Source organism: Varanus komodoensis, unplaced genomic scaffold (genome assembly GCF_004798865.1).
Source record: "Varanus komodoensis strain SLA01 unplaced genomic scaffold, ASM479886v1 scaffold93, whole genome shotgun sequence".
Classification (NCBI taxonomy): domain Eukaryota; kingdom Metazoa; phylum Chordata; class Lepidosauria; order Squamata; family Varanidae; genus Varanus; species Varanus komodoensis.
The window spans coordinates 89,851-114,301 of NW_025336635.1; the positions used below are offsets into that span (position 1 = coordinate 89,851).

A 24,451-nucleotide genomic window follows, 5' to 3' on the forward strand; every position below is an offset into this window, starting at 1 on the left:
ATTTGCAAACATTGGGAATTGGGAATGAGATCAAATCAAGCACATCTTCAACCTTTGGTAACTTTTTCACTGAAAATGTGGCTGTGGTGTGTTCAGAGCTTCAGGCAGGGCATGCCTGCATATTCTGAGGACAAAAGTGAAATTCTTCTTTTTCTTTTCAGACCTTGGTCCTGTAGCTGAAATGAAGAGCCAATTCTGAGGCGGGTGAAATGACAGAGGAATGGGTTTTCTAGATGTCACCTCTTTGAAGAACCAGCACCTGCAGGGCTTCAGCTGTAGCTAAGTATCAAAGCTTACCCTAAGCAGAGATGGGCTGACACATGGGTGACCATCTATTCTTTGTTAAAGAAGACAGTCCTCTAGTTGAAGGGCTGCTGGATGATTGTCTGATATTTGAAGGTGTCCTCCATTTGAAGAACTATCCGGCCGAAGGACCAGTTGAAAGGTGAATGCTGTTGCCAATCCACAGTGAGTAACAACATAGCAGGCTGTACTAGCAAACACACAGGTGGCTTGGTCAAAAGCAGATGCATTGGGATGACATGAACCATATTTGTGTTGTTGTTATGTCTGGTCAAGTCATCTGCGAGTTCTGGAGATCACATGAATAAACCCTTTCCAAAATGTCCTGTTCATGACAGCCCCACTCAACTCTTTTAAGTTCAAGGCTGTAAACCACATTTCTGTCTACAGTATAATCATTATTTCTAAATTTCTAAGTGTAAGCCACCTTGATTTTCTTGCAATAGGAAGAAAGGTAGGATAGAAAGCCAATGTAGCAATAATATAAAATTGCATGTATACATATACATCAGCAATGGATTTTTAATGCAAATATTTGCCCGCTTTGATCTTGTTTTGGTGATGCAATTCACAGATCAGCCCAAAGGGATTTCTGCAACGCACACCGTTTCTTTAGAAAAGTTTATCTGAAGAGTCCAAGACGGCTAACCAGTGACTTGCATAAAGTATTGTCTTTGCCTGCCTGTGCACTATGTAGGATCTATACATAGTAGTAGGATCTATGCCAACAACACTAAAGCACTCAAATTTTAAATGCAAAAATGTTGCTCTAATGATTTCTGCTCAGAAAGTCAACATTAAAAAGCCCCTCTGTGCTTTAGATTCTGTGTTCTACGCATTTCTGTTGCTCTCTGCCTTGCGCTGATTCCAGAGTGCCCAGCATTCTGACCTCCAAGGTTGCTGCTTTGTGTGCAAAAGAGGCTTCTGTCAGGATGTAAGCACTTGTCTGGTCAAAAGAGAAGCCGGATCCAGGTAAACGGCCAGCACTTGCTTCCTTGTCTCCAGGAGCTGTGCAGGAAGGGAGAGAGCCACATGAAACAACAGCTGAGAGTCTGCTGCGCATGCTGAGCCACCAGTCAGCAAAAGCTTGCTGGATGGTGGTGGAGGAGAAGTAGAAGATGGCAGGGTCCAAAGTGGCGTTGAAGGAGCTGAGGAGGAAGGCATATCTTCTCCAGGAAGGGCTTGCATTCTCAATGAAGCCCACAATGTGGGAGATGTTGAAGGGTCCAAAGCAGATGGCAAAATTGAGCAAAGTGAACACAGCCAGCCCCACAGCACGCTTCTTCCGCTGGGGATGTGCGCTGGGCATAGAGAGCAGGATACGGATAACTTTGACGTAGCAGAAAAAGGTGATGAGGAATGGGAGGCAGAAAAGCATGAGGCAGAGCTCCAGTCGGATAGGGAGAAGAAGCTGGAGCTGGGCAACAGAGAAGTTCTTATAACAAGTGGTGAGGTTTTGTATGGGCAGGGCCTCCTGGTGGTATTCAGTGATGTAGATGGCGCTGCAGTGGGAGCAGGCCACTAACCAGAAGAAGAGACTGGCTGCTATGGCATAGGGAGGCTTGCGGCGTGACTTGTACTTGGCCGGATAGGCAGTGCACAGGTAGCGTTCCACACTGACTCCTGTGAGAGAAAGAGTGCTGATGTAGCAGCTGCTGTAGAAACAGAAGTTTGTCAGATGACACAAGGACCAAGGCAGGATCCACTTTCCATCCCAGGCTGTCTCCACCATCTTGAAGGGCAGAAAGAGCAGGAGGAAGAGGTCAGACAGGGTCAGGTTGAGCAAGAGGATGTCGATGGGGATCGGTTTCTGCCACACTTTCCTCAGCAATGCATAGCAGGCCAGGAGGTTGGAAGGGAGGCCAGTGAGGAAGGTAAAGATGTAGAAGACAAGGACTACCTTGTTCTCGATCATCTTCAACTTCTGGAAGGGAAGAGAAAATGTATTGGATAATTTAAATACTAGCAATGTGGATTGGGTAGCTGAAATGAGGCTATCCCTGTCCAGATAGGGGCAAAGTTGGGCCACCAGCCAAAGCTGGTAGAAGGCCCTTCATGCCACTGAGGCCACCTGAGCCTCAAGTGACAAAGAGGATCGAAGAGCAACTCCACCCTATGAACCTACTTTATTATGGTGCCCACCCACCTCCTGTTTGGTCCTCTCACCATTGGCATGTGTCCCATCAGCCACTCTGCCTGAAATGCAATCCCAAAGTGCATCACTCCCTGCCTATTTTGTCTGTGTCTTTCTCATTGGTCCTCATATAGGGGCTGGATAGCAGGAGCAATTCTTGCAGTCGCCCCCTCTTTCCAGAGGTAGCCCCATAGCAGGGCTGTGTCAACCATGATCCTGGGTTCTGACAATAAGCGAAGCCATGGTAGTACAAAGAAACCACAGAACAAACTATGATTTCTTAGCTTGGGCTCTACATACCAAATTTACCACTGAGCAATGCCTTGTCTAGGTTCAGACAGCAGAAAAAGCCAATGATGTTTAAAAACCCACTAGGGCTGGTTGTGTTGTCTGAACCCAGGTATTCTCTCTCTCCAATCCCTCTTCCTTCCATGGCACAGCGTATGTTTAGAAGCCATTCTCCTATAATTTAACCTATAAGATTGCCCTGTCATTCCTATTAGGTTCCTCCAATAACTAATTGAATTGGGACACTTTATGCATTTTCTTTCTGAAAGAAGAAGAAAAAATACTTGCCTTCTTGCTGAGCAACCACTCTTCCAGAATTCTAAGGAGACCAGGGATCACAGCCTTCCAGAGATGGTCCAGTCAGCCAGTCTGAAGCTGGCTTTGCCAAGGAGGAAGGTATTTATGCACACTGTCAGGAAAGCAGAGCATCCATCCTGTACAGGAAAGACTGCATTTTTCCGTGGTATTTTGGGGAAGAGGATGACCTTAAAATAGAAAGCCAACAACAGCACATACATACATACATACAAAAAGTTATCAGCATTTACCAGTTTATCTAGTAACCATTGCAAAATAAAAGCAAGGGCATTTTGATGATACCATGAAACTTGGGAATTATGAATTTAATTGCATTGAATTGATGAAGATTCTATTCCAACTATTTTGCACAAGCTGTGCACACTTTTTTGGGTTTTGTTTTGGGTCTTTTTGATGGAAGAAATAGATGGAGGCAAAATTCCTCTGCAGGGAAGAGACATGGATCTACATTCAAATAAAGTTTCCCCCTCCATCAGGGAACTTATCCCTATAGTATTTAGTTGGCATGCATTCACTCTCATTGATAGGAGTCAAAGAATGAAATAACCCACACATTCAAAGGTTGGATATGGCTTGTCATGGAACCATGCATTGTTATTTAAAAGCGAGTTACTGTGTTATCTGAACCCTGTGGACTTAGCTACAACAATCCACAGTTCACAACCCAGCAACAAAGCATGCATTTTCTTCCTGTTTAACATGTCATGGATTGTTAGCACAGCTGAGTTCAGACAACACAACAATCCACATCTCAACAACAGCTCACAGCTCACATTCAGCTTTCATTCAACCCATTGCTGCGCTGGCTAACCCCAGTCACTGACAGCCAGGTACTTACTGGAGGCATGAGAACAAAATGTAAAAGTGCCAATTTTCCAGGAAAAGAGTTCACACATTGGCATACTTGATAAAATGTGGCCAATGAAAGCTAGAAGGGGATGCCCCTCTAGAAGGTGACCATTTGCCAAATAACTTCCAAAAGGATATCTAGTCAAGGCTTATTGCCAAGTGGAGATGAAGAAGGAATCTTTAAAAGTTTTATCTTGAGGATACTCTGGATTACCATCTCAAAGGTGTTCCCCAAGGAATTCTTGTTAGCCCAGGCAGAAGTAAAAACTGAACTGAATGACCATGCATTGAAGCAGTGAAACAAATCCAACTGGCCATATATATATTGGCCATCCCTAGTTCAATGAGATTCAGTAAGGACAAGTGCCAAGTCCTCCACCCAGGAAAGTGAAGCCAAATGCATTGATACAAGATGGGGAATACGTGGCTCAACAGAAAAAGAAAAAGATCTCGGAATAGTTGTGCACAGTAGGCTAAACATGAGCCAACAATGCAATTCAGCCACCAAAAGGGCAAATGCCATTTTGGGATGCATTAACAGAAGTATTATTTCCAAATCATGAGATGTAGTAGTTTCTCTGTACATCTCACTAGTCAGACCTCATGTGGAATACTGTGTCCAGTCCTAGGCACCATGATTTAAGAAAGATGCAGGTGAATTAGAAAGGGTTCCACAGAGAGCAACAAAAATGATCCAGGGTTTGGAAACAGTGTCCTATGAGGAGAGACTGAGAAAACTGGGCATGTTCAGCCTTGAGAAGAGAAGACTGGGGGTGCGGGGGGGGGGGAATGATATCCCTGTATAAGTACTTCAAAAGCTGTCACAAAGAGAAAGGTCAAGATATCTTCTCGCTGATACCAGAGTGTAGGACATGAAATAATTAAGTCCAGTTGTGCCACCCCAGGTTCAGGCTAGATATCAGGAAAAGTTTCCTCACTGTCAGAGCAATATAGTAGTGAACCAACTGCCTGGAGAGGTGGGGGGCTCTCCCACACTAGCAACATTCAATAATAAACTGGGCAGCCATCTGAGTGGGATGGTGTAACGTGGTGTCCTGCAACAGCAGGGGGTTGGACCTGATGGCCTTCATGGCCCCTTCCAACTCTACTATTCTATGATTCTAAAAACTAGTTGATTTCCCCCATATTTCCTCCATCCTACTTTGGTAGAGCACACATTCCAAAATCAAAATCAAGATTCCAAATACAATGGGGGGAACACCTCCTTAATTTTCAAAGGGGAAATCAATCTCCCCCTTTCCCTGATCTCTGCATCCTCACATCAGACAAAGGCACTGAAAGAGATCTGCTTCTGCAGAGCCAAGCTGCTGGTACCCCCAGAGGTGAAAGAGAAGAACCGTGTGACAAATGCATGTGGTCTGTAATATCACACTGCAACACAACTCACTCTGATGTAGGGAAACAAAGAAAGAAAGGGCTGCAACATCACATCTACACAAATTGTGTTGGGCCAAGAGGGGAAATGGCTTTGCTGCTGAGTGCCTCCCCTTATATTTTAAAGTTGTGGAAAAGCTGCATGGTTTCAAATGTATAAAAAGTCCACCTTTTTCTGTTACAGAGGAGGCAGAGCCTACAGGAGAGAGGAGGGAGATCTGGTAAGCTGTCCAGGGCAGATAGAGAGACCAGAAGGCAGAGACCAATCCAGAGTCAGCCCCTCTGAAACACAAGCATAAATGGTGGGCTGCATAGAACACTTGATTCAGCAGCTTATAGCCTAGAGTGTGACGCTGCTAAAGAATAATGTGGCACTGACAGTTCCTGGAGTGTATTCTCATGCATGCATACCTTCATTCAAAATATTTGTAGGCTGCCCATCGCGCCATAGCACCTCTAAACCCCCCATGACCCTGACAAAATTTCCCCCAAAGTGCTATTTGCATTAGGAGTGGGGTTTCCACCAGCTGTCTCAGGAGCTCCTTCTCAAGAAGTACTTTGAGGGAGGGGGAATTCACTGAGGATGCAATGAGAGACGAAAGGGACAATTCAAGCAAACCGTAAACTAGACCCCTGGGCTTGCTAGTTCAAAGGAAGAAATGGCCTCACACAACTTCCGTGTGGGCATCTCATGCGTTTGGGCCTTGAACACGTCACTTCGAGAAGACAACTCATCCTGTCCTAAACCTCTTTCACAGCTGGGCTTCACCACCACATCAATATGTTCCAGGGCCCACAGCATCTGTTAATGGAGAATACACACACATGTGTGTAAAGGAGATCCTGCTGTCATGATAACTATACACATCCATTGAATGGAGGAGCCACAGTTGCCTCTCTGAAAGGGTCTACTCTCTCAGATACAGCCTATCACTTATAGTGGGGGGTGCAATGTGTGGCTGATGCCCCCCAGCATGGTTTGGGTCCCCCAAATGAACTTTGGGTCCCCCAAAGCATCCTGGAAGTGTCCTTGCCACTCTGCTGAATTTTGGCACACTCCTCCCCTGCTTCCAATAAGCCCACTTAGCTACATTTTCTGCATGGCGGGGCTAGTTTCACAGAAACCCAAACTGCACACCAGGGGTTTAGTCACTGCTACCATTGGTATATCAAGGATGTGGGTGGTGCAGTGGGTTAAACCACCGAGCTGCTAGACTGTTGACTGAAAGGTCGACAGTTCAAATTTGCTTGACGGGGTGAGTACCCACCGCTTGTCCCAGCTCTTGCCTACCAAGCCACTTGAACGCATGCAAATGTGAGTAGATAAATAAGAACCACTTTGTTGGGGAGGGTAAAAGCATTCTGTGCACCTTGGCATTTCATCATGCGGCCACATGACCATGCAGGTGTCTTTGGACAATGCTGCTTCTTTGGCTTACAAACAGAGATGAGCACCAGTCCCAGGGTCAGACCGACTAGCATATATGTGCAGGGGAACCTTTACCTCCCGTAATTCCATCCCAACCTGGCTTATTTTTTTCTTGTATGGCATCTTCTATGGCTATAGCAAAGTTCTCAGAAGTACTTTCACAGTGTTGACAGGAGAATCAGTTAGTTCCCTCCTGAAGTTTGAGTCGCCTCAGTCTCAATCCCAGGTGCAAGTTTCCTTTATTGGTGCTATACTAAGACAAGTGCACAGAAAGAGTGGCAGTTCCAAATGCACCTGCGTCCACCATTGGCTAAAGCTGGATGCTGCATGCTCCTTTTCCAAAATGCACATTTTAAAGTGCATATTTTTCTAATGAATCCTTATTGTGAGCACAATTCCAATATTATATGAAAGCTTTCATGCTTTGATTAGAAATAATGGATATGATTCAGAAAAAATGAATTTATAAACATTTTAAACAAGGATGTCCATTATCTCTAATGTTATTTGCTCCTGCATTAGGACTATTGGTAAGAGGATGCATAATAATTCAGTTATTAGTGATGCTATAATACAAGATACAAGTCCTAAAATTGGTTTGTGCACAGATGACATTGCTCTATTTATTCCCCAGTAATTATGAAAGTACTATGCTCTTTTGTAGTCATTTCTGGATTAAAAATTTATTTCAGTACATCTGAAGCATTTCCCACTGGCACGTTTAAACAAGACAAAAAACAGCTGCTCCCATGACATGCTTTTAATAACAGAAATCCATGTTTGTAAATAGCCTGGAATTTTTACTCCCAGAAATATAAATCAAATTTTAAAAATTGAATGGATTTACGTGTAAAATAGGGCAAGACTTAGAGTAATGGTCTAAGTTTAACTGTTTAGGTTAGAAAGTCTGGTTTCCATTAATATCACTGCTCATTCAAACATTGCCAATTAAATTACTATAAATATGCCTTCTGAAATAGCAAACAATGTATGCTTTTTATATTTTTAAAAGAAACAAGTCCAGGGTCACTAAAAGTATGGGGCACCCTTGGAATTCTCAATAACATTAAACATTATGATACATTCCAGTTATGTCAACTTTTCCAGATAAAACAGAATAATTTGTTGGCTGGGAAGACAGTAGCTTCTATAAGATGTTCAATTTCTTTCCAAAGGGGATACATATAGCAGAACAAGACATTCAAGACAGAATTTATATCGTCCTGAACAGGTGCCTCCAAGTCGGTTAAATAATTCATTTTTTAAAGACTGCCAACTGGTTGAACAGGAACTACAAGGCTGCTTACACAGTTCCAGATTCATCATATATCCTAGACTCTGAAGGATTACTTCAAATCTCCATAAATGCCTTTTTGAAATGGCCAATTATAATTTGAAAGGTTTAAAGACAGCCTGGGAGCAAGATCTGAGGTTTAAAATAAATGACAGTGGGCAAAAATTTGGACTTCCCAACCATTGAAATCAGTCTCAGCCCATACTAAAGAAATTTTTGTCGAGGTGATTCATAGACAGCATCCAACTCCAGGGAAACTTGAGAGAATAACTACATCTCCATTAGGTTGGAGGGGATGGTTCCGTCATTGGTGGACTGTGCCCATTTGTTTAATGCTTCTGGGGAGAGAAGTTTTCAAAAACAAAATCACCAAAATTATTAATCAATCAATTAATCTCAACCCAGGTTAAGTTCTACTTAATTTAACAAATGAGGTGGGTTTTTTGTACATTTGCAAAAAGATGTATTTTCTTTTCTTTTTGTTGTTCTTGGCCGCTAGGCAAACATTTGCCCAAAACTGAAGAGGTGTTAGAAGAGCTAGTGTGAGTGACTGGCTTGGGAAAGAGTTGAATTTGACTTTACTGGTGAAACTGTCTCACCAATTTAGGAATCTAAAAGACCACACAGATACTTTTAAACTTATATAGTCCTCCTTTATCTGCTTCATTGATCAGGAAGGGGATGGATTACACTCTGCTCTGTGACACGTGGCAAGATATGGAGCATATTAATCCAAGGAAATTTGGACAGTAACATTATTACCCTGTTTTTTTGTCTTGATCTGTCCTTGTTTGTAAGAAAGGGGAGGTAAAAAAAGAAAGGGAGAGAGAAGGAACAGCAAAGAGAGAGAGAGAGAGAAGGGGTAATAAAGGGGCAGAGAGAGAGGGGCGGTCCTGTCCTATTTTGGCTCCAGCCCCACCTGCTGTCTGCATGGGGTCCTTGACTGCTAGCTGGACGGAAATGCAGCCTTTGTGGAAGCAACGGCAGTATGCGATGGCAAAGCACTTTGGTGTCTTTATTTGATGCATACAGGGATGGAAAGCAGTGTCTTATTCAGTAAAATCTTTTGTTTAATGTGTGTTGGATGCCACAATATTTATTTAATACATGTTTGTCTAAGCCAGCTAATGGTTGGAGGTGCAACACAATTTATGTGTTAGTAATGCCCAATAGGTACCCTTTTCAGGAGGAGGTTATTATGTGGATAAATCTTATACTGGAACACTTCATAATACAGTGGTACCTCGGCTCACAAACGCCTTGGTTAATGACCAAATTGGGTCATGAACAAAAATTTCATGAAAATGTTGACTAGGGTCGTGAACTGTGCATTGGGTGGCAACCAAGATCGCGGCCATCTCCCCACCCCCACCCCCGAGTGGAGAGCTGGCCATGATCGCAGTTGCGTTCCTGCAGGGAAGATGTGCATGATCACGAGTGCACTCCTGCAGGAAAGACGGGCGCAATCTCGGCCATCTCCCCCTCCCCAACCAGCACAATCACGGTCTTCTCCCCCCCCACCCGTGAGTGGGGTGATGGCTATGATTGCAGTCACGCCTGTGCCAGGATTTCTTTGATAAGCACCAACATAACTGTGACAAACAGAGTGTTGAGTCTGATGAACGATAACATGGTCTCTCATTTCCGGAGGGTTATGCAGCGCAGGAAAAAACAAGTGATTATAGACAGATTTTTCACCAAAATTGACCCTGCAGCTAAGAGACAAGGAAGAGAGGAAACCCCTGAAAGAGATCTCTCCAATGTCCTTATGGAGGGGGACTCTCCCTCAAAACAAAAAACCTCCCCCTCCCACCTAGGTTAGTGTTCTCTACTCTACTGTACAGTACTTTGTTACCTTGTTGTTCTTTGTCACTTTGTTTCAATTTTTTTCTGATTTTAAAAAAATAGTTATAGAACAGATTAACTGTATATACATTGAACCTTATAGGGAAATTTGGCTTGGGTCACAATCAATTTGGGTCACAACCAGAGTCGTGGCATGGTTTAAGTTCGTGAGCCAAGGTACCGCTGTATTCATGGATGTGCTTTTAAAAAATGTGCATACTCAATGTAAATTGATTCCTTACACCCTTCTAAGAGTGAAAAGGCTGCTTTTATAACACCGAAAGGATCAACACCCACCTCCTGTAATGCACTGAGAAGCTTGCAATGCTTTCAATCAAAGCAGAGACATGCAACAGAGTTGGCAGAGACATGTCAAGAAAGGGTGGTTGGCAGCTTGATGGAAATGTTGCCCTTGTGCAGAGCTGCTGTGAAAAACTCCATCTTAGGCATTATTAGGAAACAAAATGAAAGTAAAGCATCCATAAAAACCATCTCCATGCCATTTATGGACATCTTCATCCTCCGAATCCCTCATTCTACCCAGCACTGCTCCACATCAGGGAATGGGCAACTCCCCCGTTCTTTGCTTTCTTACTTTTGAATTAATCTCAAATCCTTTCTTACTTGAATATAAGAATTTTGCAAATTTGGAATGAAATTAAGTTCTCGCCCATCTGCACTAGCCCAAATATCTACAAGCTGCACAACTGCTGAAGAGGAGAGGAGGAGCTGGTCAGGCAAACCGAGTGCGCAACCCGAATTCAGTACCACAGACGTGGTCGAGTGAAGCTTTCAGAGGCTGGGACGGGCAACTCCGTCCCTGCTGGCTCCCCTACATTTGATTCTAACTCCAGCAACAACCAGTTGTTTTTGACTTCAATGTGGAAATCCTTGTGAATTTTGGTAAATCTCCACTAAAACTGAGCTGAAAATGACCCTTCCTGGAGGCTTCCTAGGAATAAGCTGCACTTTATAACCGGTTCAATTAGACAAAAGGAAGAAAGGATGTTTACGATGCTCGATTTTCTGAGTAAACACATCGCTCGGGGAAATGGTTGGGGCCATATGGAAGCTCAGATCTTTGAGCAGATAGCACTTAATGGCCATGAAGTTACAAGCTGGAGTTCTCAGGCTAACCACAAGAGTGTCTGAGAAGTGACGTGATGTTCCACTTCCTCTTAGCCAGCCCGTTTAATGTTGTGCAAGAGCCTGTACTCCCTAGGGAAAGGGTGAAGCCGAGCTCCCATCTCTGCTATATTCTCAGTGAGCCAATCGCTCCTCTCCAAGCTGTGATCAATCAGAGATGGTGATGCTCTTTTCTTTTTCTTGGGTCTTACACAGCCTTACACTTTGGCTAGTTACTCCTTAAAGAACATGTCAGAGATATGTTGTTCAGCTGCTCAACAGGGCTATTTTCCATTTCAGTGAGGGGGGAGAATAAGCAAAGTCTTCAAGCGTGTCATGACTCCCTGAGGGTGCTGTTATCCAAGTTCGTTTCCAGATGGGAGATATCTGTGGATATATTCCAGTTTCTATCAAGGCACCTGCCGCAGACACTGTGCCTTGGAGACCTTAAACTGCTTTTAAGACAAACTACATGATTCAGGTTTTCTCAGCAAGTTTACAGAACTAGAATTAATACTCCCTGTGAAAAAAGAGTAACTTTAGTTATTCTGTGCATATATTGAATTCAGATAGGGCAGCCAGTGTGGTATAGTGTTAAGAGTGGAGGAGTAGGACTCAGGCCATCTGGTTCTAGTTCCTGTTCACTCTGGACCTAAAAAGGTGGCTTTGGGCCAGCCACAGGCTCTCAGCTCAACCTACCTCACAGGGTTGTTGTTGAGGGGAGAAAGGTTAAACAATTAAAATACTGAAACATAAAAATGGTCTTCACTTGGCACTGAAAAGAATATGAAGTAGGCACTGGGTGTGCCTCTTCAGGGAGTTTATGCCAAAACCAGGGCACCACAACTGAAAAGGCCCTTCTCCTGGGGGTCACCCACCTCACCTCCTTTGGAAAGGGCTCCTGGAGAAGGACCCCCAGAGATGGCTCAGGGTCCGGGTAGGCACATATGGGCGGAGGTGATCCTTCAGGTAACATGGCCCCAAGCTGGTTAGGGCTTTGAATGTTAGCACTAGCACTCTGAGCTGGGCCCAGCAACCTGTGTAGCCTGGAGAACGGTCCTAAATCTGGCTTCCCTCGAGTCCCTCCATACCTTTGCCAGGTGTCTGATCTTTGCCTGCTCCTGTGTTTGCCTTTGCCTCTGGTTGTCTCATGCATGTGTGTATCTGACTTTGCTTCCCCCTGACTTTGCTGGTGATACTGCTGAATCCTCTCAAAGTATTTACCTCTGTTGTTGTGCTGTTGTGCTGTTTCAATGGTAGAAACCTGCTGTATAGTGTCGCTGAGCTGGGGCATCTGTAGGACACCAGCTTGGGCTAAGTTGGCCTATCAGAACCCTTTTCTGCTTAGCTCAAGCCTATATAGTAAATAGACATGGATATGATTTTTGAATATATTAAAAGAGCAGCAAAATGATGGGCATATCTGAGAAGCCATTGTGCTGTTTTATGGGTGATTCCTTGCCATTCCATGTCTTTGTTATTTGCTGGATTCTTTCTGGAAGCAAAAGCAAGCAAAGTTCATAAAACAGCAGTATGATCTCCAGTTAAAGATGCCACATATTAGCAGAGCTCAAGTGTATTTCCTACGGCTTGCTAACTAATGACATCAACTTTCTCTCCATCCTAATGCAATTTTATTTACGCATTTTGGAATGAGATATGCCTTGGAGACTTCCTCAGTCTCCAGAGCTAGTATTATATATCTTCAAAAGCTTTTAAAAATCATTTCCTTAAAGCACATGTGACTCTGATGCTTGCACCTGCTTTGTATTTTTGTTTCCGTTTGATATTCCCTCTTTGGGAGGTGGTTAGCAGAGGCAGTGTTGTTGTCATCAAGGAGCGGTATCCAACCCTTTATTTTATTTTATTTTATTTTATTTTATTTTATTTTATTTATTTATTTAAAACTTATCTAGACCATCCCTTTCAAAAGTCTCTGGACAGTTTAACGATACAGCAATGTAAAATGAAATATGGTGTCCTAAAAAATTCAACTGACAATAAAACCTCAGTTAAAACAGAACTTAAAACATTGGGAAAATAGAAAGGTTGTAGCCTGGTGCCGAAAAGAATAAAGTGTCAGCGCCAGGCGAACCTCTCTGGGGAGTGAATTCCCCAGGTGGGGAGTCACCACAGAGAAGACCCTTCTCCCTGTAGTCACCCTCCTAATCTCCTTCAGGAAGGGCACCCGGAGAAGGGCGTCTGCTTGAGAGGCAGGCAAGCATGTATGGAAGCAGAACTCCTTCAGGTAACCAGGCCCTACGCCTTTTCCTGCTTACCGATGCCCAATGGACTTTCCCCGCCCCATAATCAGAGCTTCCCTGCTTGGGCCATGGGCAGTTTGGAGGGGGAAAACTTTCACTGGGAGGGAGGAAGGCAGGACAAGGTGCAATCCTCTTCCAGCCTTCACAAAATGTAGACATTCTTGTATTCCTTTTGCATAGCCAGTAAAGCATCTTTAGAGATGCCAGTGTGGTGTTTCAGGATCCATTTATTGCGCCATTCACACAGGAACACTTTTCCATCCCCACCCCTACCAAGAGCCAGTCCACATTTCATAACCACCGAACTTGATCCACCCTCTCTGGGTTGCATCTGGGACCCTCTGCCTTTGGGGGGAATGGGGTTACCCTAGACGTGCAAACTTGCAAACCTTGGTTCTTCCCTGCTTGCTCATGCTCCTGGCCTTATACAGGTGGCATCATTTGGCTACTCAAAGCCAGAAATGGTTGGAAAGATTGCACTCATTCACAGAGTGGGCATCCAGAACATCTGTGCCAGGGGCCAAACCCAGCCCCATTGCGGTCCTTATGCAAGCCTTTTGTCCCACGCAAAAAAACTCTCTCCCTTTTCCTTAGACTTCGGTCTTTGGTGGTGTTCCAGATCATGTGCACTTGTTTCCTGGACTGAAAAGGCCGAGCGGCCTCTCGCACACCTTCCTTGCTGGCAAGCTCATATTTTTGATTCTTCGGCCCCACCCTGTTTGCCTTTGGCCTCACCCCTTGAATGTGGGTGCTGGGTGTGTCTTTGACATCAGCTGGGGGAGGCTCAGTGTCCCTCCCACAGGTAATAGATCTATCGCTGTTGAACAGTTGCGGCAGCTGCACAGAAATCCTCCACTCCCACCACCGCCAGCTCTCCACCGCCACCAAGCGTGTCACCCTCTGATGTTGCTGCCACTGTTTCACTGCGGCCAAATATAGAGAAAGTGCAGGTTCCACGCCCTCCAGGAATTAACTGCAGAAGTAATTTGTTTGTCCACTTCCTTGTACAGGCAAAGACTTTTCTGTTCCTTGCAGCAACAAGGAACGAGCTTCAGGACAAGGGACCCTACAGAGAGCAGAAAAAGGCTTCTGCGAGGGTAGAACCTTTTGAGGAAGTTGGCTGCATTTCACAGCCTTGGCTGGACGCTTGTTTACCTGTGTTGTCATGGTGGTTCCATTGCTTGTGCCCCCCTCTCCCCCTGCCCCCAGTAACACTAATGTTGCTCCACCTGCTTCTCAAAGCTTCCTGATCCTCTTTCCCACTATGTTTAATCCGAACTCTTCTAAGGAACTCCCCTCCTTCCCACACACTTTCATCCCAAAACGAGCCTTTTCCTCATCGCATCACCTTTAAGAGATGCACAGCAGGTGGAATTCAACAGATGCTGCACACCCACAGCATTTTCATGCAGAAAGTCCAGGCACCCTGATCGTATTCCTGTAATAAGTGGGCCACAGCTGTTTCACTTCAGAAAACGTTTCTCAGCTATTGGGGAAGAAGCCAGCAACCCTGCTGGAGGTCATGGACCATGTAAACATTTATGTGTGATAAACTGCTGATGAAAGCCCTGAGATGTGGGGACACTGCTTCCCAGGTCATGGAGCTCTGGAAAAGAAACACGGCCGAGTGTGACGGATGGCACTGGCTCCAGATTTTTGTTTTTGTTTTCTGGAAGTTCCCTCGTGGAGCTGCCTGCCCTGCGTGGCTCCCCCTTCCACCCACCATGAAACCTTGGCCACCACGCCTGGCACCGCTTACAGCCATTCCAGTGGGCTGCACAAGTAGAAGGGCCATTACCCCAGGCCTATTGCAAGCCTGCATGAATGTTCCATCTTTGTCCCTGTCCATCCCTTTCCCCTTGTTTCGCATTTTTCCGGATTATAAACCTGTGGGCAGGAAATGCCTTGTGGTAATGCATGCATGCATGCTGCTTCAGCAGCCTTTTTGGCTAAGAAGCAGAATCAAAATCCTTGAAACCATCGAACAAAGAATCTCAGCTGCTACGGCTCACCCGTCTCCAGATTCCTCTGGGCCCATCCAAAGTAGGATCCAGTGGGGATGGGATGAGCAAAAGGAGGCATCTTCCCCCTTCTTCCATCTCTTCCTTCTTACTTGGAGAAGGCTGGAGATGAGGAGCATCTCCAACAGCAAGGAGAAGATGTAATGGGTTTATGGGGCTCTGGGGATCAGCAGGGGCTGGGCTGACCACGTGCCCTTCCTTGGATGGGCTGTCCAGTCTAAGTTCTGTTTAAATAAGGAGCATCGGAAGAAGGAAGGACTAAAACTGGCCCTAGAACTTACCTATTCACAGTTAGCACCTGGGCAGTAACCTGAACAGAGAAGTGCACAGGTGGTCTGGAGAAAGACCTCCAGCTATGGTAAGATATAATGAATTTCTCTTTAACTGACAGCCAAGTTTGCACGGAGCCATATAAATTATTGTATGCAAACGCTATGCAAATCTGTACCCTCTAATCTTTGGAGAGGCCTTTAAAACATTTTTTTAAGCAATGCCTAGATGCCCCCCCAGACCCCCCTGCTTGCAGCTGGGCTTCACTGCAGATGTTGGCAACTGCTGACCTTGCCACTGAAGCGCACATGGGCCATCCCAGTGTTTCCTGAGAAAAGTGCATATTCTCTGGGGAAGGAGCAGGCTGCAATTTTGCAATCATTGAAGGTTAGGATCCCAGAAAAGAAGAGAACATGTTTTATCAGGGAATTATTTCCAGAGAAGATTAAACCAATCTCCATAACTTAAAAAACATAACAAAAATAATGCATGTTAGAACAACAATGGGGTGAATAGATTCAAATTGGGATTGTGCTGTGAAAATTGGAGATCTGAGAGAAATCTGCAACAGATACAAGGAAGTTTGAAATTCTGTGAATCTGATGTGTGGATCCTGAAGTAGATTGTTTTTTTTTTCCAAGACATATGGATTTTGCAGACTATTCCCCCCATCTTTTGGGGATCTGTACAGTTTTGTCCATCCGCAAATGTGTATTTGTGCTTATGTTTTTAGCTTAACATTTAATTTAATGTTTTAACATTAACTTTTTAATGTTTTCTGGGTTGTTGTTGTTGTTGTATGTCTTGTTCTTTTTATTGTGTGTGGGTTTTTTATTTTATTATGGACTGCTGTAAACCACCCAGACAGTGCCAGCTAAGGGGCACTGTAGAAATCACATTAATATTACTAATAATGTATACCCATGCAAAAGTACATTAGTTAGCACAGCTGTGCCTTGGCATACAAATGAAATTATCATGCAAAAAATTCAGTTCTCTCAATGGCAGAGCACAAGATACATAACAATGTATTACAGATGTAACAAAATGCATCTATCATTAGTGGGAATGGTTCTTGAACTTTTTTTTTCCTGTGGTGCCACATCCCTGATCTAAATTTCTGCTTCCCCACTGCCTCACTCACCACTGGAACACAAATTCTGACACTTTCTCCAAAACGGGCTCCAGTCCTTAGCTTTGCTCACTGCCCTAATCTGGCCTGTAAGACCCTCAGGGGCAGGGAACCATGGTTCTGTAAAGACGCAGTTGGTATGCTGTTCTTATTTGTTTTATTTCTGCTGTGCCCAACAGCCAAAGCTTTCTGGGCAGTGAGCAAAAGTTGATGTGGCCATGCAAATAAATTAAATATGTTGCACACACATGCAAAAACCAGGAAGACTTGCAAACCCAGGGCTGTGTGGTTCTGCCTGTCTGAGCAAGCAAAAAGCTGGAGGAGGATCAATTTTCCAAGGAGCCCTTGGAGCTGTTGATTCAGTGAGAGGTCTCAGCCTCATGCACTAGGGATCCCTGGCCTCTCTCAGTTCCCAGGGATCCCAGGGGGGAGGAAGTCACTATGGAACCAGTTTAAATCTAGGGCAAACATTTCGCCTCTTCTGTTTGGGCATGTGTAGCTCATTTTACATCCATTATTGTTAAAAAAAAATGCCTTTGATTTTTCTGTTTCTCAGCCCTTTTTCCTAGGAAAAGCAGGGCACTTTGTGGAGTTTTCTCAGGATATTTTCATATGCTAGTTGGATACCCCCTCTGACTTACAGGTGTACACACACACTTTGGCACTGTCTTAGGATGATGCAAAGTTTGGGGTGTACTGGAGGTCGCTGACAACACGCACCTTTGTTATTTGGGGGGTGGCAGGGAAGAAAGAAGTCGTGTCATTTCTACCAGTGCTCCTTATCCCCCAGACATGTACAGGGAATTTCTCCTCCCAGAAATGACCCCCCCCACCCCGCGATTTCTCTGCCTATTTATACGAGGCATTTATTTAATGCATTTCAAGAGGGCATTCATTTAGGAAGGAAAGGCTGCATATGGTACTGACCACAAAGCAAGCAATGATCATCACAAACAAACAGAAACAAATCCCAAGTCCATACAGGGACACATTTCCTAAATGAGCTGGATGGCAACTCCCAGACTCCCTAGCCAGAGAGTGCCATGGGTGAGAAAGCTGAGAAGTAGTGTGGGGTAGTGGCTGGAGTGTTGGACCAGGACGTGTGTGATCCTGGTTCTGGAGCTGACTCATCCATGCTTCTTATAAGGTGTCTTTGGCCCAGCCACAACACTCAGCCTAACGTATCTCAGAAGGTTGTCAGGAGGATAAAAAGGAGTCATGGGCAAGCTAGTTTTGGTTCCTTGCAGGAATAGAGAATAACAAACAAAAGCAATCCACCAATATCACCTGATGTCTCCATTAGGCCAAACAAAGACTGCGGCAGTTTTCAAAGTGTCCCGATGGAAAGATGCTCTCTGAGGAAGAGACCGGGAGTTCCCTGGGGACAAGGAGTGTTACACTCCGTGGGTTTTGACTCGTCCTCTGTGATCCTATTTTGGACTAACCTCTGGGACTGCCGCCCTGTACGGGTTCATCCGAGAAGTCCCGTTAATTTCGAAGCAGACCTGCCCGTGAGCATGGCTCGAGTTCAGTGGCGCGGAGGCAGTGGGCGGGTGCGGGCCAGTTGAGCGAAGGGAATCAGGAGCGGCTCCGGTCCCGAAAGAGGCTGCGGAACTTGGGAGGCACCGTCGGCGGGAGACACCGCCTCCTTTCCTCTCATCCAAGCCTCGGATTCCCGGATCTCCCAAATTCCTCCAGTACTGCTGGCCAGGGAGGACGGACCAGCCCCCCGCCGCGTCCGCTGCTCGCCCCCTTCTCGACCGCGGGCGCGGCTGCGGGCGCGCTGGATCGCCCGGCCGTGCGCTTCTCCCGGGCGCGGGAGCCAAGCGAGCCCTTTCGAGCTCCTGGAAGGCAGGCGGTGGCCGGGTCCCTCTCCGGGAAAGACGCGGTCCGAAGAGAGGCTGAGCTCACGGGAGAGGTGAGGAAAGAGAGAAGGAAGGAGCATCGCCGGGGACGCTTCCGAGTTTTCTAGCAGGAGTTTGGCAACGGCGGGTTGCGGTGGGGAGGAATTTGGGGTGACAGACGCTGTCGCGGAAGCCGCGGTTTGGCTGTCCGGGCCACACACGCTGCGTGGCTGCTCAAACGCGTCGGGTCGGACTTGGAAATAACAGCCTCTGCACGCGTGTGCGCCTGTGTGAAAGAGAGAGCGCGCGCGCTGCTGGGGTGGGTGTGGGTGTGGGGGTGTGTGTGTGTGCGGGTGGATTGGGGCCACGGTTCTAGCACGTGCAGGGAAAGTGTAACACACCGACACGGTTGGAAGTCGGGTTGGCAGCTTCCACAGCGGTCAGATGCATAGCCAGTTTGGAGGATGCGCCTAGGTTTATTTTTTATATTTCGATTCTGCTGTCCCCCCTGCAAGGAACCGAGAGTGCTTCATACAGTCCTCCTCTCCATTCTGTCTTTGCCATGAGCCTTTGGGGCCGGTAGCCAGTGACTGGTGCAAAGTCACCCAGGGAGCTTCATGGTTGAATGGGGACTGGAACCCGGATCCCTCAATCCCAGGCCAGCACCGTAACCACTGCACCACGCTGGCTCTCGGCAAACGCCATGCCTGTCCGTCTGTTTATATATAGACACAGGCACATGCAGACTTATACACGATGTGATAGGGTTAGGCTTGCTTCAGGGCGAGAGAGACACAGGTCCCACTTGGCTGTGGCACTCAAGGATGCTCTTGGACTAGTCCCAGTCTTTCAGGCAAACGTTCCTCAGAAATGTTGCGCAGTTAAGCCAGCTCATTAGGATGACAGTAGGGTAAAAATAGAACGAACATTCAGTGGGCTCCAAGTATTTGTAGCATAACCTTTTGCAATTCATGTGAGGTCCCACAATTTTTCCTCATGATGCCCCTGCATGCTTATAGTCAGATATTTCCATTTGCCAACTGAGGAAAATGCTTTGGGCATCTGACAAACGGGGCTTGAATCCACCAAAGCATGTGCCACAAGGAGTCAGTTCAATGTTGGAGTTCTTGCAGGATTTTCTGTTGTGTCCACTGTACCTGGTTATATGACCCTGCCACATTCACAACAATGTAAATCAGGCCGATTTTATTATACCTAATGCAGGTGGGAGTGCTGCGAAGGAAAAGGAAAGGAGGAGCAGATTCCTAAGGGACCCCTAATGAGTTCATTACAAGATTTAAAGTGTAGAACCCTTAAAGGCAATGCATGCTGGCTGGTCCCTTGGTTTCTTTCAAAAGGCATAAAGTCCTTCAGTTAATAGTCCAAGGGATATGGAAACAGTCATGGAGTGGAATTCATAAACTTTTTGATGGCGGCTTACGTCAGCAGAAAGGCATCTCAGGACACTATCCAATTGGATTGCCTCTCACCCTTGGGAAACCTCCGGCCTTGGACACTGCTGGCCACCCCAAGCCCTGCTACTAGGCCACTGCCAACAAGTCAGGGGCAGTGGCAGAGGGCAATGTTTTCCGCCTCGTCCTCCTCTTAACATGGGTCAGAGGCAAAAGGAGGATGGAGAGGCAAAGAGAATTGCCTCTGCCACTCCTCCACCTGGTGGGCGGCAGCCTGCGTGGAGAGGCTGTGCCCTGGGTGAAGTCACAGGAGGTTGTGGGTTCTGCCGTCTCCTCTCTCCTCCCTTCCTGGCCCTCCAAGAAGGACCTCTAAGCCGGATCTTAGTGGTCAGGTAGGTGCGTAGGGAGCAGCAGCAGCAAACAGTGAACGAAGCGAGGAGCGTTGGTTGTCCACTCGCAATGGCACATCGCCGGCTTTGTGCTTGCTCTGATCCCCCCCCCCAGCACAAGTCGCTGCATGATTGCCCAGAAGGAAGCCCCCACTGCCCTTGCAAGACTTGCCTCCTGGAGACCAAGGCCGGAGGAAGGGTAACTAGTATCTCACAGTAACGCATTTTATCAAGGCATCCCCAAAAGGCAAAACCAGGACAAGTAGAATTTTGCAAGAGCAAACTAGAAATAACTGGATCCATCCCTGATAGATTGATAGATAGGCAGATAGATAATAGGTAGAGTTGGTAGGGTTTGTTTGCTTGCTTGCTTGCTTGCTTGTTTGTTTTATACGCTGCCCCACTATCCAGAGGCTGTCTGGGCAGATTATATCATATTGTAAAGTATGGCCTTGCCTAGGAATCTTATTTATTGCATTACATTTCTGTCATGCCCTTTTCCCTTGTGCAAGGAACTGAGGGTGACTTGCATCGTCTTCTTCCCTTACAAATTATTCCCTTACAGGGTTATTTTAAATTTGTGAAGTAGGTTAAGCTGAAAATGAGTGATTGGCCCAAAATCACCCAGTGAGCTTCCTAGTCCAGTGGGGACTAGGAACCTGGACCTCCCAAGTCACAATCTCAGCACTACAACCCACTGGCTCTGGGTCTTATTTATTTATTATATTTTCATCCCAACTTTTTTCCTCTTGACAGGAACTTAAGGCATAATTAATTTTCCTCTTGAAAGGAACTTAAGGCATAATACATAATTCTCCTCCCCCTCTCAATATTACCCTTACTTCATATTGGAAAGTGTGCCCTTGCCTAGGAATCTTATTTATTTCATTACATTTCTGTCATGCCCTTTTCCCTTGTGCAAGGAACCGAGGGAGGTCTGCGTGATCCCCTGCCTCCTCCTGTTCATTTTAACCTTGTGAGGGAGGCTGGGCTGAGAGCCTGCGACTGCCCAAAGGCACCCAGCTGGCCCCATGGCTGAGCGGGGACTCGAACCCAGATTGCCTGAGCCCCAGACCGATGCTCTTAACCATCACGCCACACCGGCTATATGTGGACCCTAAGCTGAATATGGGGCACAAGTGCCCTGCAGCGGCTCAAGCAACTAGTGCCCTTTAACAGAGGTCCGATGTTCAGGTCATGGGAAGTGATGGTTTTCCTCTATTTTGCAGCAGGCTGCATTTTGGGACCCCGCATTTTAAGAAGGATGCTGGCAAATGGCAGTATCCACTGGGAAACATGACTATGACAATGAAGGAGTCTGAAAGCCCATATGACAAGTGGTGCAAGAGGTAATTTTAGGCCCCAGACTGTATTGATTCAGTGCACAACTGAGGCACACAATTAAGATTTCTCTGTCCCCTGTTGCCAACACCCTTCCATTCTTGAATTCCTGATCAGTTAAAACACAAATCAAACCATATCCCCATCATGACTGAAACAAGAAGCAAAAGCAGAAGAACCGACTTACTGCTGTGAATCATTCTGAACATGCACAGTTTTACATTTTAAACTTGCTTAAATTGTAGCACCACTGTGGCTACAGGAATACGATGAAGTGTGCTTCTCCACTTGCCTCTCTCTGGGTCACCGTTTGCCTCCTCCTGCTTTGGGGTTCTGGGTCCTGGCTTTGGCCCTGAACTGCTCCCAAACCTACCTGCACCACTGCCTGTGAGGAGCACTGAAAGAGCTGGGCAGGTTTAACCTGGCAAAATGAGGTGAGGCATGGGGGGCGTCTTCAGACCTTTAAAGATGATGAAACAGAGTTCCCAGAGGGCAGGGAAGCTTTTTAACCTTTTTGTAAGCCACCCTGAGGCTCTTTGCAAATGGGTCGACATAGAAATGTTTTAAATAAATAAAATAACCTAACCATTAGGGGAGATTTCAGCACAGCAAGGGCTGCAAGGTGTTGGAACTGTCTGCTTGGGACAGTGGTGAGTTCCCCTTCCCTGGAAGAATTCAAGAAGAGGCTGGACAGTTGCATCCTGAATGGCAGAGTCTGTATGGAGTTGGGCTGGGCTGGACTAGATGATCTCTGAGATCACCCAACACTATGATTCTGCCTCTTCAGCAGCAAGTAAAACTGGAGGCTGGCCATGAAAAGAAAGCGGCTTTGCCAAGAATCTAACAAACAGAGAGATGGCATGGATTCGTGAACCATTTTACAAGCAGGGATTCTAGCCAAAAATTGCATGAGGGCATTCTACTACCAGACTGTTTACATTCAGGCTCCTGGTCTTTCACCTTCTCTTGAGGGGTGGTATTGATTTCCGATCCCATAATTTATCCCCCCAAGACACTAATGGATAAATAAAAACCCCACTTGGGCGCCAGTTTCACCTCTCTTGCCCATATACTGTTTAGACTGGAGATTTTGCTGGAAAAATGCTCCAGGCAGAGAGGGGGAAGAGAGGGTGGGGCCGGGGTCTCAGGAGTGTGGTCACGGGTGCCTTGCAGGGCATGTGTGCCAACTGACGCAGGGTCTGCCGTTTTTCCTTCTAGCAGCCACTTGATTTGCAAAAGTCAGCAGGCTTTAGTTCTTGTGCCAGAGAGGAGTACAATCCCCTTCTTATGGCAACAGGACAAAATGCTGTGAAAGGTATAGGAGACAAGGCCTGAGGGTAGGGAGCTAAAGTTTTTTGGTACTCACAACAGGCAACTGAAGGCAGCACCCAACGGTTCCGCCACAGGGGCCATGTCTGCATTGTCGAAGAAGGGGACATGGATATCTATCTTTGTTCCAAGAGTAGCCAGATTTGGAAGTCTGCTGTGTGGGTGCCCTCCTAGAAGGTGCTCATCCTTAGCTGTCTGTCCATACCATATAGAGGCATAGAAACATAGAAACAGAGCGAGTCCGAAGGGGTCTCCCGAGCCATCTAGTCTGACCCCTGGCTCCAGCCAGCTCCGCTCACGACATGCCCACCATGTGCATGTCCAGCCTGTCCTTGAACACCCACACCAATGGGGCCTCAGCAACAATATGTGGAGCTGCAGAGGAGGAGAATGCCCATTAATGCTAATTTCCATATTAATTTGATAGATCTATCTATCTATCTATCTATCTATCTCACTTTTTTCCTTCCAAGGAACTCAAAGCAGCTAACATAATTCTCCTCCTCTTCATCTTATCCTCACAACAATCACCCTCAGTTACCTTGCCTTGCTTCATATTAGGGGTGCTTTGCATAGAAGAAGGAACTTTGGCACATTTCTCTACCCTTTTTGCATTACACTGTGACAACCCAGAGTTGCTGAAATTCCATATTCATTTACACAGCTGCAAAGAGTATATAAACACTTTTCTCCCTCTCTTCTTCCTCTTGTCTTTATGCCTCTAAGTCTCCCTATAACTAACACCTCTGGGTGGTTTAAATAAGCAAAGTGACAAAAACGATCCAGCCATTTTTTTTTAAGACTCCGCCAATGCAACACTATTATAAAATCCACATGTCCCTTTAAAACAGAGAGCAAAAGGGAAGGGGATTCACGGCAACAAGTTGGTTTAAAACTGAGGATGGGGGAATGATAGAGTTGGAGGGGTATAACCATTGTATAATTTAAGAGGGGAAGGATATAGGAGATGGTATTATTTGTCTGGCACCAGAAAATGATTAAAAGAGGTGTCAGGCGAGCTTCTCTGGGGAAAGTATTCCACACCCATGGGACTGCCATCAAAAAGACCCTTCTGCTCACAGAGATCTGTTCTACCTCATCACTTCATGGGTGTACTTGGAGAAGGGACTGAGACAATCTGTTGAGGGTTTGGATAGGTCCTCTCAGTAGACTTTCTGCATCTAGGGACCCTTTCTGGAGGTTCTGAGCAGCACAGAAACCTTCTGGAACATCAGTTCCTTTCTATATGCTAGAGAGCCAGTGTGGTGTGGTGGTTGGACTAGGATTGATAAGACCTGAGTGCTAATCACCACTTTGCCATGAAGCACACCAGGTAACTCTGGGCCAGGTACTAACTAAAACAAAGGCGGGGGGTTATGTAAGCTGCCCTACTTGGTCCCTGCAGGAAATGAATAAGTAAATGTGCTTCCAGTTTCTGAGGATATAACAGTGAGGGCACCTCAGACTTA

The 24,451-nt window shown here is 46.0% G+C and overlaps 1 protein-coding gene across 1 annotated transcript; it reads right to left on the bottom strand.

The window, feature by feature from the left end:
- Nucleotides 1-1,120: 1,120 nt before the first annotated feature.
- Nucleotides 1,121-2,218, bottom strand: LOC123017438 (free fatty acid receptor 2-like). Its single transcript, XM_044418784.1, has one exon. The coding sequence runs from the start codon at nt 2,216-2,218 to the stop codon at nt 1,121-1,123; it is 1,098 nt and encodes a 365-aa protein (XP_044274719.1).
- Between the last annotated feature and the right edge of the window lie 22,233 nt (nt 2,219-24,451).

Excerpts from the sequence above, each read along its gene's own strand:
- LOC123017438 (XM_044418784.1), bottom strand. The coding sequence starts at position 2,218 with ATGATCGAGAACAAGGTAGTCCTTGTCTTCTACATCTTTACCTTCCTC.